Source organism: Notamacropus eugenii, chromosome X, assembly GCF_028372415.1.
Source record: "Notamacropus eugenii isolate mMacEug1 chromosome X, mMacEug1.pri_v2, whole genome shotgun sequence".
NCBI lineage: Eukaryota > Metazoa > Chordata > Mammalia > Diprotodontia > Macropodidae > Notamacropus > Notamacropus eugenii.
In genome coordinates this window covers 69984369-70002442 of record NC_092879.1, presented here as the reverse complement: position 1 = coordinate 70002442, position 18074 = coordinate 69984369, and the positions used below count along the sequence as shown (strand labels likewise).

Sequence of the window (18074 nt, the reverse complement as noted above, 5' to 3'; positions counted from 1 at the left end):
AGTCCTCCAAGTAGAGGTTGGCAATTCCAAGAGGAGCTTTGGGTGCTCCTGTGATTGGCTGCTGTCACTGTTGTCTTTATCATTTTCTTTTTGAGGGGCAGCTATGAGCCCTGCTATTCCTCTTGTTCTCATAAAGAGAACCATAAATGGAAGGAATAGAGCTGAATGAGAGGAGAGTAAAGGTGATGAATATAGTTTTAATCTCTTTTCTGAACCCAAAGTCACCTGTCCAGTCACACCAAGGAGCCAAAGGCCTGACTATTGTTTATGAGGGAAGCCACCTCACAACACCTAAGGACGTTTTGTCCTTCGAGCCTGGATATTCGCAGATGATCAAAGTTCTAAGTATACATCAAAGAGTATGATTTCCCCCTCTGATGCAAGGACTGACTGCATTCTGAATGAGAATTTCTATCAATGATTTAGTGTAGGGCACTTGAAAAAAATCCCAAGGTTTTGAAATGGAAAGTCTGCACACTCAGTTGGTGGAAGGTGCATATTATTATCTGAAGACAATCTTGGCTTTCACATTCAAACCTAAGGTCCTGGGGAGTGCTCCTTATTCGTGTCTGAGATTTTCTACCTTCAGTCTTGGTCATTGTCGCTGTAAGCACATTGGCTCCCCAAAGCCCCACTTTCCCCAGCTCCCTAGCACCATTTGTCTGGCTTTTGTGTGAATCAGTAAACTGTGAATCATCCTCATGTACTAGAGAAGCCATGAAACAGACACTGAGACAATATCAGTTCCTGTTTACAGTCACTGCTTTGTTCCCCCACCCACACAGAGAAATTTCTCCAAAATGACCAGAAAGAGAAAGAAATGGAGTTCATTTTTTTTTACCAGGAAAGTTATTTCTAGGTATTAAAAATGTACAGTAATCCATGTCATGCATTTTTTACTGAAGCCTAGAAAAATGATAAATTAGGGAAAACTCCAAGAGTCCCTATAATAAAACAACTGAACCTCTTCTCTGACTCAAAAAAATCCAAGGTAGAAAGTTTCTCCTCTTTCATATGTGGCAACAAAATATTGTTGTTAATTAGAAAGGGATTAATAAGTGATTAAGACAATTTGTTTTGAGGGACAAAAACTAGACAGCCATGTTGGAGCCCTCTTTCTTTTCCCATTTTCCACAGTTTATCTTTGAAAGGGTTGCTAAAGAATGGCTAAGGACCATAGAGCAAGTCACCTATTCCCATTCGGGAGTAGCTGGTACTATAAAACATCCCTTTCATAGCTTTGCTACCTGGCCAGCAGCATCAGCAAAGTGATCAACAAGGAGATGTGCTTTGTTTCTTGGCCTTTCTGAATTAACTGGTTTTGTGATCTCGGTAGAAGCCTTGGTTTGTTTCACTAAAGGAACTGACTCCCTGTATTCACGACATTTACTCAACTCTCCCAGAGTTACAGATGATGGACTTCCTTTCTGCTCAGTTGCTCCACTTAGGAGTAGGTGATATGAGAACATTTATAGCATATTAGGGATGAGAAAACATAACCTAGACTTTTCTACTGGATTTCCCATTTTTGTCTCCACCAAAAAAAGGACAATGGCAAATCAGTCTAACATCTGTTGAATGGATGAAGGGTTGAGATGACAGTCAGGATGATTCAGTCTCTAAGCTCCTCAAAAGCAACAGTTAAGCCTTGCTGATCCAGATAATAATGGTGACAATGATGATGAATGACCATCTTCCATTTCTATGGCATTTCCCCCACAACAATCCCGGGAGGTTGTCCATGTAAATATTATTATCCCCATTTTATAGATGAGGAAAATGAACCTCAGAGAAATGGACACTTACCCATGGTCACAGAACTATGAAATGTTGGAGCTGGCATTTAATGTCAGGTCTCTAGATGGTTCAAAGGTCTTTCCATGATATTAGAGATAATTTTCTCAGTTTTCAACTTTCCTTTGCCATAGGAGACACGACTAAATTTAGGCTTGAAATGCTGTACCTTAATTCCTTTCATTTTCAGAAAAGGTATTTTCAGACAATATGTGGTTCACAAAAAGGAAATTTGACACGAAACCTTTGACACGAAAAAAAATGGGAAGGTAATGCACAAAGGAACAGCAGCAAAGTGGCTTTCCGTGAGAGAAGCACTGAGTCCAGTAGAAGATAAGCTTCTCAAGGGCAGGGGCTGGTTTTTGTTTGTGTCTTTTTATCCTTGCACCTAACAGTTGAATTGAACTGAATGAAGAGGGGAGGAAGGGTTCTCTTCTTTGCAGGGCATTTCAAGTAACATACACTCAGAAAATACTGGCATCTGTGAGCATGCCTCGCCCCAGAGAAAGCCCTGGCTGGGGAAGTCCCTTGCTAGTTCTAGACTGCTTTCAGCTTTAAAAAATATCACTGCTTTTGATGTGGGGAAATGGCATGATCTGTCCTCTTGGTGCACAAAAAAAAGCATACCTCATTGTGGGCAAAAAAAAATAAAATAAGAGACTCAGGCAAACATAGGATGTTGCTTCTAATTTGCATCAGAAAGAGGAAGGTCTTCTACTGAAGAGATTTGAACACTAAGCAATATTGATATGGTAGAAAGGTCACTGGCTTAGGAGTCAGAAGATCTGGGTTCTAGTCTTGACTCTGCTGTAAACCAGCTGTATGACCGTGGGCACATTCCTTTTCCCCATCCAAATCTCAGTTTCCTCCTCTGAAAAATAAGGGCTTAGATTATTTGAGTTAGTGCAGTATAGTAGAAAGAATTCTGGGTTTGGAACCAGAGAACCTGGGTTCAAATTCTGGTCTTGTCACTTAACACATGTATAACCCTTGGGAATTCATTTAGCATCTCTGGGCCTCGGTTTTCTAATCTGTAAATTGGGGAGAGAGTGAATTGGATGACCTTTAAAGTCCTGTCACACTCTAGCATCTCTGATCTTCCATCTATCTTGTATCTTGTATGTCCTTATTTATTTACATATTGCCTAAAGTCAGGAACCATTTTTGTTTTTCTTTGTAGCTCCAGCACTTAGCACAGAGCCTGGTACATAGTAAGCACTTTATTATTCAGACATTTTTCAGCTGTGGCCCACTCTTCATGACCCCATTTGGGGTTTTCTTGACAGAGATACTGGAGTGGTTTGCCATGTCCTTTCTGGCTCATTTTACAGAGGAGGAAACCGGCAAACAGGTTAAATGACTTGCCCAGAGTCCCACAGCTAGTAAGTTAAGTGTCTGAGAATCTGAGGCCAGATTTGAATTCAGAAAGCTATCTTTTCCTGTCTCCAGGGCTGGCGCTCTACCCTTTGTAGCACCACCCACTGCCCCTCCAGACCTAACACTCTATTCACTGCGCCACCAGGAGGCACTTAATAAATACCTATTGCTGGACAGTAAGCATTTAAGACATGCTTGTTGACTGACTAATTGGATGACCTCTAAGCTCTTTTCTGGCTCTAAAATTTGAGGAGTGTATTTCACTCTCTGCTTCCCCCTCCAAAATGAAAAGAATTTACAGTAGGATAAACCAGAGTATTTATTCTATGACATAACTGGGAAATCAGCTGAGGGAACTTGTCACTTGGAGAGGTGGTAGAGGCTGCAAACCCGAACAGGTGTAAGAAGGGTTCAAATGAAGAGATGTTGCTAAATGACACGAAATGAAGAAGACTGAAAGGATTCTGTTCTCTTTTGTTTTCCCAGTTCTGTTTCTGAATTCTTGAGTCTGAGGTCATGCTTTCATGCATGGCATTTCTTGGTTCTGACTCTCAGGAACAGAACCAGAGTCTGGATGACCATAGGGCTGAGTGCGAATTCCAGTGTTCTTAAATGGCACTCGAGGCTAGAGCAGCATTTGGGATTCTCAAACACTCTCTACCCTCTAAACAGTTCAGGCTTTGCTAAATGTACAGCAGCAAGACCTGTTTATTGGCACTGAACTTTTAAATTTGCTGAAGTTACAAATTAACCTCCCTCCAGCTCCCCCTAGTCAGTTACCAGCAACACCAGGGCTACAAGTTGCAATGGCTCTGTCATCTCATTGACATGGACACTCCTTCCATGGGGACAGAGAGCAAACCATCCATGCTTTTTGTGCAAATCTTGGTGGTGTTCTTTTGTAAATTCTCCATAATGGATCTAACCAGCATGCTAGAGGGCTTCCTCTGGGTCTTTGAATATTTCATGGAGACCAGCCCAGCACTTGAGCTGCCCATCTGTTATTCCTCTCTCACTCTATGACATGACTGACCTTTTCCAGTTTATATATATATTTATAAATTTAATATATACATACTATATATGTAGTATATAAATATAATCATATATAAATTATAATATATAATTACAGTTGCCACTTGGAAGTCATCATCACTGGTCAAGTGCCCCATGGGGGTATATGTGGAAGAATATCCATATATGTATATTCGTGTTCATATGGAAAGCTAGCTGGAATGGGGTAGAGGGTGAGGGGACAGATCTCACAAGGAGAAACTCTCAGAGGCCCCTTTTCTACAACTGAGTTTCCTGGAGCACTGAGAGAGGGACACATTGCTAATATGTGTCAGAGCACGGATTTGAACCCAAGAGTCTTCCTAACTCTTAAGTCAGTTCACAAGCCTCTCTACCATTCCCACTCTTCTGTTGTATATTCTTGCAATCTGAAAACAGAATTTCCCCCCCCCTTTCTTAGGATCTTTTTATTAAGAAAGGCCCAATTTTACACCTCTCCTCCTATCCCGTCAGCTTAGATAAATTTTATTACTGGTCTTCAGAAATCTAAAGAATCTAAGAGGAGGTTTCAGAAAATGGTTGGATTTTAGTCGATGCTTTAACAAGTTCATTAAAACTTTGTTATCAAAATCGTATGGAAGTGAATATTGAAAACTAAAAAGAAGTGAATCAATTTAAAAAACTTGTTCATCAAAAAATAAAATAAAAGCTCTCTAGCTATTGCTTACTAATAGCTCACACAGTTTTAGATCTTCAAGGTTTACAAAGCACTTTCCTCATAACAGGTAGTAGCAAAGTATTTTATCTACTTTTTACACATGGGGAAACTGAGACCAGGAAGCTAAGAAAGCATCAGAACTGCAAACCCAGCTCGGGTTCAGCGCTTTTTCTACAACCATGCTGCTTCTGAAATTTTCTTGAGGTCCCTCCTTAGATAATCCCATTATCTCTCCTACTTTCCTATTGGGAATAAGGCTGGCTTTTCCATTCACATTTTCACCTTTAGCCTTCGGATGATGACAACTCCCAAAGTGTACATCCAATGTGAAGTAGCTTTACATTTCAACACTTTATCTCATTATTTTTGTCCAGCCAGGAAAAAAAAAGAGGTTGAAGTTTAAAAGGTTAACATTTGACTTCCAGACCCATCTTAAATTCCCACTTGAAAAAGTAAGACAGCTTTGAAGTATAAGATCATTGATGTCTCTCTGATAGCCAAAAAAACGAAAGAAAACCAACCCCAAACCCCACTAAACTAAAAAATAAGTTCTCAGATTCTTAGTCAAACTAGTCTTTTCAAAGACTTGATTTCCCAAGTCCCACAGTTTGTAGAGCTGAATTTCCTGACAGTTCAGGAGAACTAACATTTTTTTCAGTCCTGAAACACTTGCCTCTGAATTTCCAAAGCATCAAACAATCAGATGAGATGATGTTTGTAAGGTGCTCAGCACAGTGCTTGGCACATAGTAAACACTACATAAATGATGGTTGCTATAATTGTCATTAACTGAGTAATCCCTCCCCCAACCCTACCAAGTCACCCAATGTAAAACAGTGAAGATGAACAATTAGTAGAAATATGAAGATAAAAAAACCAGTCACTGGGGAAGATGTTTTCACATTTGTAAGGCAAGCTATCTAGAGGTCAAAGGCCAGGTTCAGCCTTGGTGCTTTCTCTAAGGCAGATTGCTCACTAGCATCCTTTATTCTGGGAGAAAGGCACTTAATTAGCTGAAGGGCTTGGTGCTCTGCCTTCAAAAGCATGCTCCTCTTCTCTCCCCTCAAAGGTCTCTGCTCTGACATTATTCTATTATCAACATTAGCCTTTGAAATCAAATCTGCCTTTTTTCTCTAGGGAATTAGAAGGTAAATTAAAAAAAAACTCTGTATTTTTTTCTTACTCCCATCAAAAATAAACACACAAAAAGACACAAAGAAACATGGAGAGACAGAGAAAGCATTCCCAGGATCTCCTTAAACTGGTCTAATGTCTTGAGTGGAGGCTCACTTTGCCTGTTTTCAAATAGAGCACTTTGGAGAACAGAGAAAAGCCCGTGTGAGGTCTCAGCAGATTGACTTCTTCCAGTCAAGAATGAACCAAGAAAAGGGGATTCTCTTCATATTAACTAAGCTATTTTTATCATTTTTCCTCTTCAGTAGTAGGTCATGGTGTGAGGGTAAGAAAAGTCAATTTGCAATGTTAATTAAGATGACATTAATTCAAGCTAATAGTCTATAAGCATGTGAAGCCCAAATCAAGCCAATGGGCACAAAAAGTGATGTGGGAAACCCTTCAGGGAGAAAATAAATGCCATGAGTTTTGGGAGACTGCAAAAGATTCATTTGGCTTTCCCAATTTAGGATGGGTCTAAGCATTGGCCCAACCATGATTTGAAAAGTAAAATATCCAGTCAATCAACCAGTGACTCGGTCTGCAGGATATTACACAAATGTGACTAAATTTTATTTTTTAAATTTATCGAATTGACTGGCAATTTGGTGAAGACTTTCCCCTGTGACTTAAAAGGCTCCCTGTCATCTAATTGTTACAGGGTCACAGATCTGACTGGAGTTAGAAAAGCCTTTGGCAGTCATCTAGTCCAACCTTTTTATTTTAAAGACAGGGAAACCGAGGTCCAGAGAGGGATATGACTTTGCTAAGGTTTTCTTTCCTTGTTTCCTGTTAGCCACCTCACCCTCAGCCATCATTAGATCGTTGCATGAATCAACAGGCATTTATCAAAAGCTTACTATTTGGCATAGAAGGGCAGTTCCTCCTGCCCTTGAGGAGCTTATAGTCCAAGCAAGAATGACATGCGCATATACAGGTATGTTAAAAAAAAAAATTAACACCAGGTGATTTTGGCGAAGAAGACAGTAGCAGCTGAAAAGATTCCTGCCTTCATTTTCTTTCACATTTGAAACATGGGCCTACTCTTGAACTTTGACCTCCTCCCCCTTCAGAACTCCCACCGTGGGTGCAGAAGCAAAAGCAGCTGGGCCAAATTTGTGACTGCTTGTGCCCAACTTCCTTTACAGTTGAAAGGAGCAGTGAGGGGTACGAGTGAGCAGCTGGGGACAGGATCTGCCCTTCCTCTGCTTATTTTTCCTGACCACGAGCACTGCCAATCGTGTTAGGTGTCAGCAGGGGTGCACCCAGCCAGGAGAATGGTGTTTACTGGAAGCTTTGAAATAACAGGTGGCCTGGAGGAATTTTTGACGATATCCCGCCAAACTATTTCCAATGCTTTGGGAATCCAGAAAAGAGTTCCAGGTTTTAAATTATTGCTTGGCCTTTCCTTCTTCCTCTCAAATAAAAATTACAGTGTACAGGTAAATCATCATTAGCTATAATCCTCCTTTGACATTCTCCTTCAGAATGTACATTCCTGGAGGTTATATTAACACTAAGACCCTTTACAATATCCCACAATACAGACTGTTTGCATGAATGGCTGCCAATGTTCCCTCCATAAGAAAGAAAGTGTTTGGGGGAAGGTGGAGCCTAGAGGTTCTTCAGATTCACCAGTTGTCTGGTCAACGGACGGTTTGGATGCCTGACTAATTGAAGGGGATGCAATTAATTAGTCTTTGAAGATATAAAGTTGTATCGAACACACTATCACCATTCTATGGGGATTTGATCCAGCCTCTCCTATTCTTCATACCAGTTGAAACACCAAAATGCCCCATCCTTGGGTGTATTACATAGCAGCTAGACCCCTCCTCATGCTCTCCTTCAAAGGTCAGATTTCATATGTTGGGGTTCTTTTTCCAACTGACTACTACCCATATTTCTTCTTTCCAACAAAGACCTTTCTCTCACTCCGGAGGAAAAGGGAATGAAGGTATTCCACAACATACTTAAATGAACATTTTTATGCATGCAGGCATACACACATACATACATACACACACACACACACACACATACACACACACACAGGCACTTGACTCCTGAATCCCTCGCCCCTCAACATTCTTTAGGATACCATTCATTTCCTTTTGGGCCTCTTGTTTTTGTCTTTGAGCAATTGTAACTCTTAATCACTGGTTACCATGTGCAAAATCCAAGGTGGTGTTTCTTAATCCTGCTTTTGCAACACCCTGGGGTGTCTCCAGTCCTCTGGGGGGTTGAGGTGGTGGAGAAAGGGCTGTCATAAAAGTCTCAAAACAAATTCAATTGTACTTAGCTTTGATTTTTTAAAAAAGAGAATATATGCTTTTAGCACTCAAGGGACAAGGATGGGTTTCTCAAGGACAGTGTCTGACACTTTCCTCTTGGTTGGAAACCTCTGATCTAGAACCTCTATTTTTCTTTCCCCCTTAAGCCTAGGCGTGAATGGCTTTGACTTCTTTTTTTGAGTGATTTCATTTAAATCAGTCACCTGATGAGAAAGTGAAATTCCCTTTAGACCCAATGTCCTCATTCTATAGAGAAAGATGCACTAGTATGCACGGCTGGAATTTTCATGTATGTCTCACTGTTCCTTCCCAGGGATTTGCTTTCTATTTCCCATTCAGAATCTGCTCTTAGAGATGATGGTATACTTGTTAAACAAATGTTCGGCCTTTCAACGGCACCTGCCATTCACAGGTAGCCCAAGCAGTTATAATCGACTGAGAAGGAAGGCCTTTTAGTGTGTAATGACTGTTATGTAAGTTTGGGCTTGTAAAACCAATGCAGCAGTGGGATTTATCTAATTGAAAGGGAGAAACATGGAAAGTCTATAATCATGCCTCAATTACCCTTATCTTAACCAGTTTCTCCCAATCTCGCTGGAGCTAGTACTCTCTCTCTGTTTCTTTCTCCCCTTCTCTCTTCTCCTCCCTCCTTCCTTTTCTCTCTCCGTGTGTGTGTGTGTATGTATGTGTGTCTGTGTATCCTTCTTTGTCTGTCTCTCCCGCTCTCCCTCTCTGTCTCTTTCCCCTTCTCCCTTTCTATGTCTTTGTCTCTCTCTCCCCCCCCTTTCCCTCTCTGTCTCTCTCTCCCCCGCCTTTCCCTCTCTGTCTCTCTCTCCCCCCCCATCTCCCTCTCCGTCTCTGTCTCCTCCTCCCTCCTCTGGCTCCCTTTTTTTTTTCTCTCTGAAAAAGCTGCCATGACCAAGTATTGAAGCCCCAGAAGTTACATGGGGAAATGGCATAATCTAGAAGTCTGGCCAGCTAACAGGAGGTGTTGACATGCCATGACAGGAATCTTTTCTGGTACTTCTTGACTAGAAGGATAGTATTCTCAGTAGAGAGGTAGTAACGGAGCAAAACGGAGGGAATAAGTGGGTCAGCTGACAAGCATTTATTAGGGAGATAAATAAAGGAATAAGGGAAAAGCTTCGGGGGTCTGCAGCAGGAGAGGCTAGTAGCTGAACCCATTGGCAATGCCTTGCAAGGAGTAGGCACTGAATAAATGTTCTTTGGATTGGATTCTGCAATGACCACCTCCCACAACTCCACACAGCACAAAACGGAGCCCAGGAAAGCCAGTGAGTCTCTGCTCCCCCATATGAAGAAGAATGTTGAAGTCTGATTCCAACCTGGTGGCTTATGTTGATGGAGGTAGGCAAGTCACACCCTTGGAGGGAGGGAGCCAGACCTAGTCCTTCTGTTATAAAGAGGACACTCTCAACCTTCTTCACACAATCCTGTATGCACACAGAACCTCAGAACTGGGAGAGACCTCCGAAGTTATTTGTTCCAATCTATTGTTAAGCAAGAATCCCCACTGCAACATTCCTACAAAGTAATCATTTATCCTGTGCCTGACTACCATCAGTAAGTGAGAGCCCACTTGCTCTGGATGCAGCCACCTCTACTTTGGGGCACCTCTCATACTTACACAACTTTTTAAGCTTACCTGAGTTTTGGAGAATTTGGTAACAGGATGATTAATCTGTCAGCACAAAAACTTGTGATGACTGGCTACTAGATTAAAGAGAGGCAGGGATCTATCTGCTGAAGTAAATAAAGACATGGGGCGCATTCTAGTACAGCAGAAAGGAGGCTGGGCTTCGAAGTAAGAGGACCTGGCCTAGACCTTTGGCAAATCTGCTCACCTCCCTGGGCCACAGTTTTCTCTTCTGTAAAATGAGGGCATTGAACTAGCCCAGGGCTCTTAACCTAGAGTCCAGGCTGAACTTGAATTTCTTTTGATAACTGCATTTCAGTGTAATCCTGTATATTGCATTTTATGCATTTAATTCTAATTGCCGAAGGGCACAGTAGGCCCCCTCCAGAAGAACACCTGAAACTGATTCCATCAAAATAAGGTTTCTGTGGATCACCCCCTCTAGGAGGCATCTGCTAATGAAGCAGGAACTGAGAGTCACAGCATATAATGAAAGGCCCCAGAGAGAAGTTAGAACAAAGGGTGGATCTGACTCAGTTGCCCTTCCTTTCACAGGGCTTCATTTGACAGGTCCTCTTGAATAGGTCTTGGGATGGAGGTGATAACAAATTGTCCACCAAAGTGACACCAGAGAAGAGTCAATGTCTTTGGTGGGGGAGAGCCAGAAGTAGTTTCTGGCAGCTTTCTTCTCTGGAGTCCCCTTGAAAAGCTGGCATGACCCTGAGTTCCTGAAGGCTACTTCAGGGAAATCTAAGTTCTCACTGATCCTACCAAGCCAGAGAGGCTTCTGGGACAGCTCTGGTAATAAACTACATGCCTGTTGTCCTACAACTGGCCTGGCTAAGTGCATAGAGGCTCCTTCATCATCACGAGGCTGGACACTGAGTAATAAATTTGCAGGTCTCCCATGATCCAGAAAGACTGGGTATCAAAGGGCAAGAGGGCTTGTAATATGGGTTTGTAGAAGGAATACCCACCCCTAAAGATGGCAGGGATCCTGTTAGTATCTTTGGGACTTGCAGGTTTTTCTAAACTGGGCACATGACTCCCCTTTGCACACTCTTATAATCTAGCCAAACTGGCTTTCTGGCCCTACATATGACACTCTGTTTCCTGTCTCCCTACCTCTGCATTAGCTAGTCCTCATGTATGGAATACATGCCCTCCCTCCTCCTTGCCCCTTAACATTTCTAGCTTCCCTTAAAGCTCAGCTCAAGTCCCACCTCTTACAGGCCTTTCCTGATTCCTCCCACCTTTGCCAACTGCTAGGGCATGAAAAAAATGACCTTGTATTATTTACTTGGTGTATTTTCGATATCTCCTAAAATATTTCCCCCTGTGGAATAAAAGCTCCTTGAGGGGAGGGATGGTTTCATTTTTGCATCTAGCGTAGTTCTTGACACGTAGTAGGAGCTTGTTGATGAACTGAACCTGATTTATAACTAAGCAAGTTCTAGTTGAAGAGATCCCTGGGATGAATGCTTGGGGCCACAGTGGCAAAGTTTGAATAGATAAGTAAATAATCATATTTTTGTATAATAAGTAGGAAATATTATTTTTTTAGCAGTATTATTAGGTTGTACTGAATCAACTACACTCTTGCGCTTGGTCCCTTCCTGACCAAAATCACCTGGTAGGTAGAGGCACAATCTACAGGCTGGGGGATGCCGAACTGCTCTCACTCGGCCAGAGAGTTGCCTCCCCTGAATCGGTAAGGTTACCAATCAGTAACCTTGACCTTGTTATCACTACAAACTGGTAAGACACACCCAATTGGCTGACTTCAGTATGCTTCCCTCTATATCAAGCCCGATCCATAATTAGACCACAATAGTATACAACATTTTGCCAACTCAGCAGCAAATCAACAAAAGCCGATGTGAGATGCTCTCACCTGTCTAGGTTGAGAAGGCAAAGAGGCAGGTGGCATGTGTCGCTGGGTCCTCTGTGGTTGCTGCATCATCTGTTGCAGCAAAAACTGTGCACTGGTGGACTGCTGGGCCTGCAGCTGCTGAGTGGAGGCCTGTGGAGGCTGTTGCAGGTAGTGGAGCAGCGATGGCTGCCCTGAGTTTGCAGACATGGAGGCCACCTTCTGAGTGGCTGCCTCAGAAGTGAAGTGGGACAGAGGCTTGGTGTTGCCAAAGGAAAAGTGCTCCTGACTCCCAGGGCCTTCACTCACAATCCCAGATTGTAAGCTGCCAGAAGCTTGCTGCAGAATCATATTGAGATTCTTTGATGGGTTGTTGGTCATCGTCTTATAAAGTGGATTCTGCTGCTGCTGTGGCTGCGGTGGTGGTGGTGGTGGTGGTGGTGGTGGTGGTGGCGGTGGCGGTGGTGGCGGCTGTGGCTGCTGCTGCTGCATGCCTGCAGGGTTACTGACATTTGGGATCAGGGTGCCCTGTGGACTGAAGGATTGCTGATGCAGAGCTGGGCTGGAGAGCTTGTCTGGCCGATATGGTGAGGATGGGTTGGTAGCGGACATGCTCGAGACCAAGCTGCTCGAAGGACTCTTGATACTGGTGGTCGGGATGGCAGTGGAGGTTAGGTTGGAAAGCATGACATTGGGAGGGCTGAACTGCTGCTGTTGCTGAGCAAGAATGGGACTGGGCAGCATCTCTGAACCAAAGGGCCCAGAGGGCCCACCACCAGAGTTACCGCTGACAGACAAATTTGAAAGCAAGGCAGTGGGCGAAGTCTGGATGTTGCTCCCTGCTAAACTGGTGGATGATATGCCAGATACCATGATGCTCTGAGGGCTATATGGTTGTTGGTGTGGTGATGACCCTGGTGGGTACGGTGGAGAAAGGCCTGGAGAAGCCATGGTAGACCAGTTGGATGCTGGCATTTGCTGTTTTGCAGCAGATACTTGCTTGCTGGCTGCCAGGGCCTTCAATTGGTTGGCATGGTGCCAGTGAGGTCCAGACAAGGTGGGTAAGGAGCCAGTTAGCATATTCCGTGGCTGGCACTTTGTCTGGGTTGTCGAAGAAATGGGGGAGGTGGTAGGTTTGTTAGGAGGACGAACCGGATAGCTTGCTCCTGCAGAGGAAGGCCGCATCTGAGGTGACCCACCCGTCACTACGGCTTGACTGCAACTAGGAGAAAATTCCTTGCTGGTAACTTGGCTTTCCAAGTGAGATGTCTGAGGAGAAGGTTTAGGAGTGCTCCTCAAAGCTGGTGGTGTGTGAACCATGACAACTGGTTCTTCTGGCTTGCTCCCCAGGATATTTTCAAGGTCTATATCGTTAGGAGAAGGGTCTGGCATTTTGGTTAGCTCTTCCAGGAGATCTTGAAGCTCCTGATCCATAGGCGGCATACTGTTTCCTTTTTCATCGTATTGAACCATATTGTCTGGTCCATCCATTGGCCCTTTCTGTCCAACTTCAGTATTTGGTGGCATGGTGAATGAAGATCCAATGTCATTATCATTCATCTGGTTATTTTCAAGTAGCACAGAATGGTCAGCCATGCCAATGGATGAGGAGTTACGATCCAGAGGAAATGGCGACATGTGCATCTCAGAACATGAACTACTAGGGTTGGTACTTTGTCCCATAGAAAGAGTAACATCGTCAAGGCAAGGTCTCTTAATGTCATGAGGATAAAGGTCATCAAATGAACTGCTGTCAGGAAAGTTGTCTCCTTCCAGTTTCCTCTTAATGGATCCCTGTGACTGAAAGAAAAAGATAATAAGTGTTTGGCACATCAGAGCAGCAAAGGAAACGAGTGAAACGGAGCTCTTCCAACAGAAGCCAGCTGCCTAAATGAGACCTTAAAGGTAAAATAGACCTATCCGGATTAAAACGAGCAGACGCCAAAGCTGGATAATATTTTCTCAAATCGTTTCTTTGTCTTTTTCTTTTAAACAGTTTTATTACATTTCAAATCAGGCATTAAGCTCCTTATCTATTAAGCATGCCAAATAGTTATGTAAAAGGTCTTCTTTGCCCAATTAATAGGAGAGTGCAATGAAACGAGGCAGAAATCATCAATTGGATGATTTGTTGCCAACGCCAGACATTTAAGAGCTAACTAGGAAAAATCTAAGATATTTTTTGATTCCTCAGAGACAATATGTCTGAAATAATCTTCCAAGTTACACGTTTTCCAATTTTTTTTTTTAAAAGTGACATATCAATATGGACATTAAGCTTTCCAACTGTCTCCTTCAAAGATACTTCCTTAATCTCACTCCATCTCCTGTCTCAACTCAGTGTTTTTGCCCAGGCTATGCTCCATGCCTGGCCTGTATTCATACTCACTCCATCCCCTTAAAATTCTTGGCTTCCTTTAAGACAAAGCTCAGGTACCATCTTGTACACCTTATTATCTACCATATCAGGTACCATCTCCTTTCCTGAGTTCCCCTCCCCCACCCCCAACTCCTCCAGCTGCTAATGTGCTCCCCCTCCTCAAATTATCTTGTATTTCCTTATCCCTATATAGACATTTCAAAACTCCTTCCCCCTCCCTCCCCCACCCCAGCCGTAACACAACATTAGAATGTAAACCCCCTTGAAGGCAAGGGTTATTTAGTTTTTCTTTGCAGTGCCAATGCCTAGCACAGGGCCTCTCACATAATAGGTACTCAACAAATGCTTGTCATTGAAGTGAATATTTGGGAAATAGCAAATGACGGGTAAAATCTGTACTCTGGAGGATGCCTACATTCATATGCTCTAAAACCCTTGGCTTTTAAAATAAAATGAAGATATTACTCAGTTCATTTAAATGAGAGAATTATTAATCCAGACCTCTTGAAAAATGCTCCCTGAAAACAATGGTTCTTTCACTGGTTACTTTCCTCATGCCAGGCCAGACCTTCTTCAATATAATTTTCTGTGGCTATCATTTTAATAACCACACCCTGTATATCAATGGGATTAACACTACAGCCACAAGTGAATAAGGACAACGAGAGGGGGAGAATATACTACCTGTGTCCTAATTAATCAAGAGAGGAAAGGAGGAGAGAGAGTCTGAAATGGATCTAAATACCAAGGGGGTGAGGAGGGCTCAGAATAGACATGTTTCCTCTTTAACATATCTTTCGATAATTTGGCAGTCTTACAAGGAAATGTGAGGTTGACCTAATGATCCCCGATGCTTACACATTCTTCTTTGCTGCCTAGCTTATATTTCAAGCTGAGCTCACAGCATGGATATGGTACACTTGAAAACAAGAAAGGAGGCAGGCAGCAGTTCCCCTCATGGGTCTAATTTGGGCTTGGAGTTCTAAATGATCACCTGTCCACTTAATACATGCTTATTGACTGACTGACTTGTATGTGGAGAGCTCCCAGGCACAGTTCACAAGCAGCTGTGTCTAGATCCCATATCAGGAAGTTCTAGTCTCCTTATTTCCAGTTCTTCTCACAGCTTCAAGGAGAAGTATATTTCTCCCATTTAAACACACACACACAGACACAGACACACACACACACACACACACACACACACACACACACATACCCCCTAGGAGAGGCAGTATTTGGTTTCATTCCAGAAATGGCTGCTTAGGGTTTTCCCTAAACCTGCAACACCTCTAAAGGATAGGAAGCTCTCACAGAAGACACTGCCAATCCAGGACAAAGGGGGCTGAAACCTCTCCAAGTTCTCTGTGGGAAATCCTGCCAACTAGCAGGAGGAGATAGGATGGTTGATCGGTGCAGAGTTCTAGAATAAAGAGCTTTACTGAAAGCAGGGAAGATCAGGCTAGTCACACAAGCAAATGCTTCTGGAGCCTCAGAAGCATGAAGATGGATGCTGCTAAGTTGGGGAAAGGGCAATGGAATGGGAGTGAGAAACAAGTCTATGGGTGCAAATGGGTCCCATTCATAGTTCTCTCTCATTTTCCATTCAGGGCATATGGTCTTGGAACCTGCTCTAGAACAGGAAAATCCAACCTAGAACCCAAGAAGTACTGCCCCATGCCATTCTTTTGATTTCTTTTTTCCTTTTTAGCTCCTCCCATGTCTTTTTAAGAGCAAGATAAACAAACATGGAGCTCATGGCTTGAAATTTGGAACTCATGAAGGCTGATTTGATGATGTTGTCCAGTGGAGAGTAGGTAACAGTCTGCAGCAGTGACTCCTCATTTGGTCCCTTTAATACAAATTGTGGATGCCCATTTGGGTCCCCAATAGACAAGGAAGCCTTCAGCAAGACAGTTCAGGAGGGGGTAGTTCTTCCCTTTGTAGCAGACTAGAGGAAACGTAGCAGGTATACTTTCTGACTTGAGTCATGAGATGCTTATAATCTGTAGGTTCAAAACACTGAGATTTGGAATACTCCAAATATTGGGGCAACAGAGATGATTTGCTTCTTTGTGGGAATTATAGCCAAGGATCTAGGGTAACTTGACTGTCCTTGGGGGGCTCCAATATGGCAGAAGTTTCAGTATAGAGTGTGGTACTCTGCCTTTCTCAGGCTTGCTCTCAAAGGCTCCTTTGATTGTTCTTACTTATAGAGGCAAACTTGTTATTTTTGATTTTATGGTGAGGGTTTGCAAATACTAGTTATAAAGCATGGTGTCTACAGAGTCCTAGCAGTACAGTTCAAATGCCAACCAACTTTAAACAAGGCTTAGTAAAGGAGGATTATGGAGAAAGCTAAGAAAGAGAAGGGGGAAAAGAAAAAGAAAAGGAAAGCTAATTCTTTTAGCTTCAGACTTTCAAACTAAGCAGCAGATAGGCCAGTAGACCAATTATCCAGATACATTTTCCTCCCTAAATTTGAAAAAAAGAAAAGGGTTTGCTTTAGTGTTTCCTTCTCTGCTATCACATGATCTGTGACTCATTCATAATCCATGATGCTCCTAGGCTCTCTTTTCCAGAAGTACACCAGATTCTTTTCTCCAGTCTCCCCAACCCCATTCAAAGGTCCTCAGAGGTCAAAGTAGGTATACTGTCGTGACCTTGGAGTAGTTCTGATAAGAACAGGGTTGAGAATTTCACAAAGACACTTGCCATTTTAGGTCATGTGTTTGTAACTGCTACAAACTCCTCACTGTTCTGGTTTGACTTCCAAAATCAGCACTACAGGATTCTGGGTCAACTAAACTCCTTCTGTTGTTTTAGGCAGGTCCTTAATCAACCATTCCTGGGTACTTTTAGATCAGGGGTTCTTGGGGCCTGTGGATAGATTTCAGGGGGCCAATGAATTTGGATAGGAAAAAATACATCTTTATTTTCATTAACCTCTAGCTGGAATTGAGTATTTCCTCCAATTGGATTCCATCAAAGGGCCACACTTGAGGACCTAGAGGCTGCAGGTTCCCCACTTCTGGTCTAGATGTATCACCCTCCTGGTTGTTCCTCATATATGCCAACATATTTCCCACCTCTAGGACTGGAATGCTCTCCCCTCTGTACTTTGTCTTCTGAGAATTCATGGCTTCCTTCAAGCCTCAGCAAACAGCACCCATATATGTATCTTGTACGCACCTATTCAGATACATACTGTTTGCTGCTTTAGAATGTGAGTTAAGAGCTTTTTCTTTGTAACTCCAGTACTTAGCACAGTGACTGGCACATAGTAAGTAAGTACTTAATAGATTCTTGATGATTGTTCAACTCCCTCACATTACAGAGACAGAAACTAAGGCCCAAAGAGGAGCCTAAGGTCACACAGTAAATGACAGAGCCAGAATTGAAATCCAGCTTCCTGACTCCCAGTCCAGTACTCTTATACATCCTGCTTTCGGCGGGGGGGGGGGAGAAGAAGGGGAGGGGGATAATTATGTCAGCTAGTATCATTTGGAAATGAATGACTTCATACCAACATCAATTTACTACACACTGTAGAAGTTCAAATTCATTCGCGAAAGCAGAAGCAGAGTAGACAAAGCTACCAATGTGATCTCATATGACTTGATAAACAATCATTAAAATTCATTGCAGAGCATGTGATCGCTCTCCCTCCCCTCAAATTATTAGGGAACAAAGACAGTCCTTTTGATCTGGGCCAAGTTCAGCTTTGAACTCAACATTATTTCTAGTTCACTTTGAAAATATGACAATATGGGAACTCTTTTTACGATTTGAGTCAT

The 18074-nt window shown here is 42.8% G+C and overlaps 1 protein-coding gene across 4 annotated transcripts in view; it reads right to left on the bottom strand.

Moving 5' to 3' along the window:
- The window catches only part of MAMLD1 (mastermind like domain containing 1), a 123984-nt gene that overhangs the window by 33194 nt on the left and 72716 nt on the right, over positions 1-18074 (bottom strand). For all 4 annotated transcript variants that reach the window (XM_072626354.1, XM_072626351.1, XM_072626352.1 and 1 more), the window contains one exon: positions 11922-13697. In XM_072626354.1, coding sequence (XP_072482455.1) covers positions 11922-13697 — 1776 coding nt within the window. The remainder of the gene's footprint in view (positions 1-11921; positions 13698-18074) is intronic.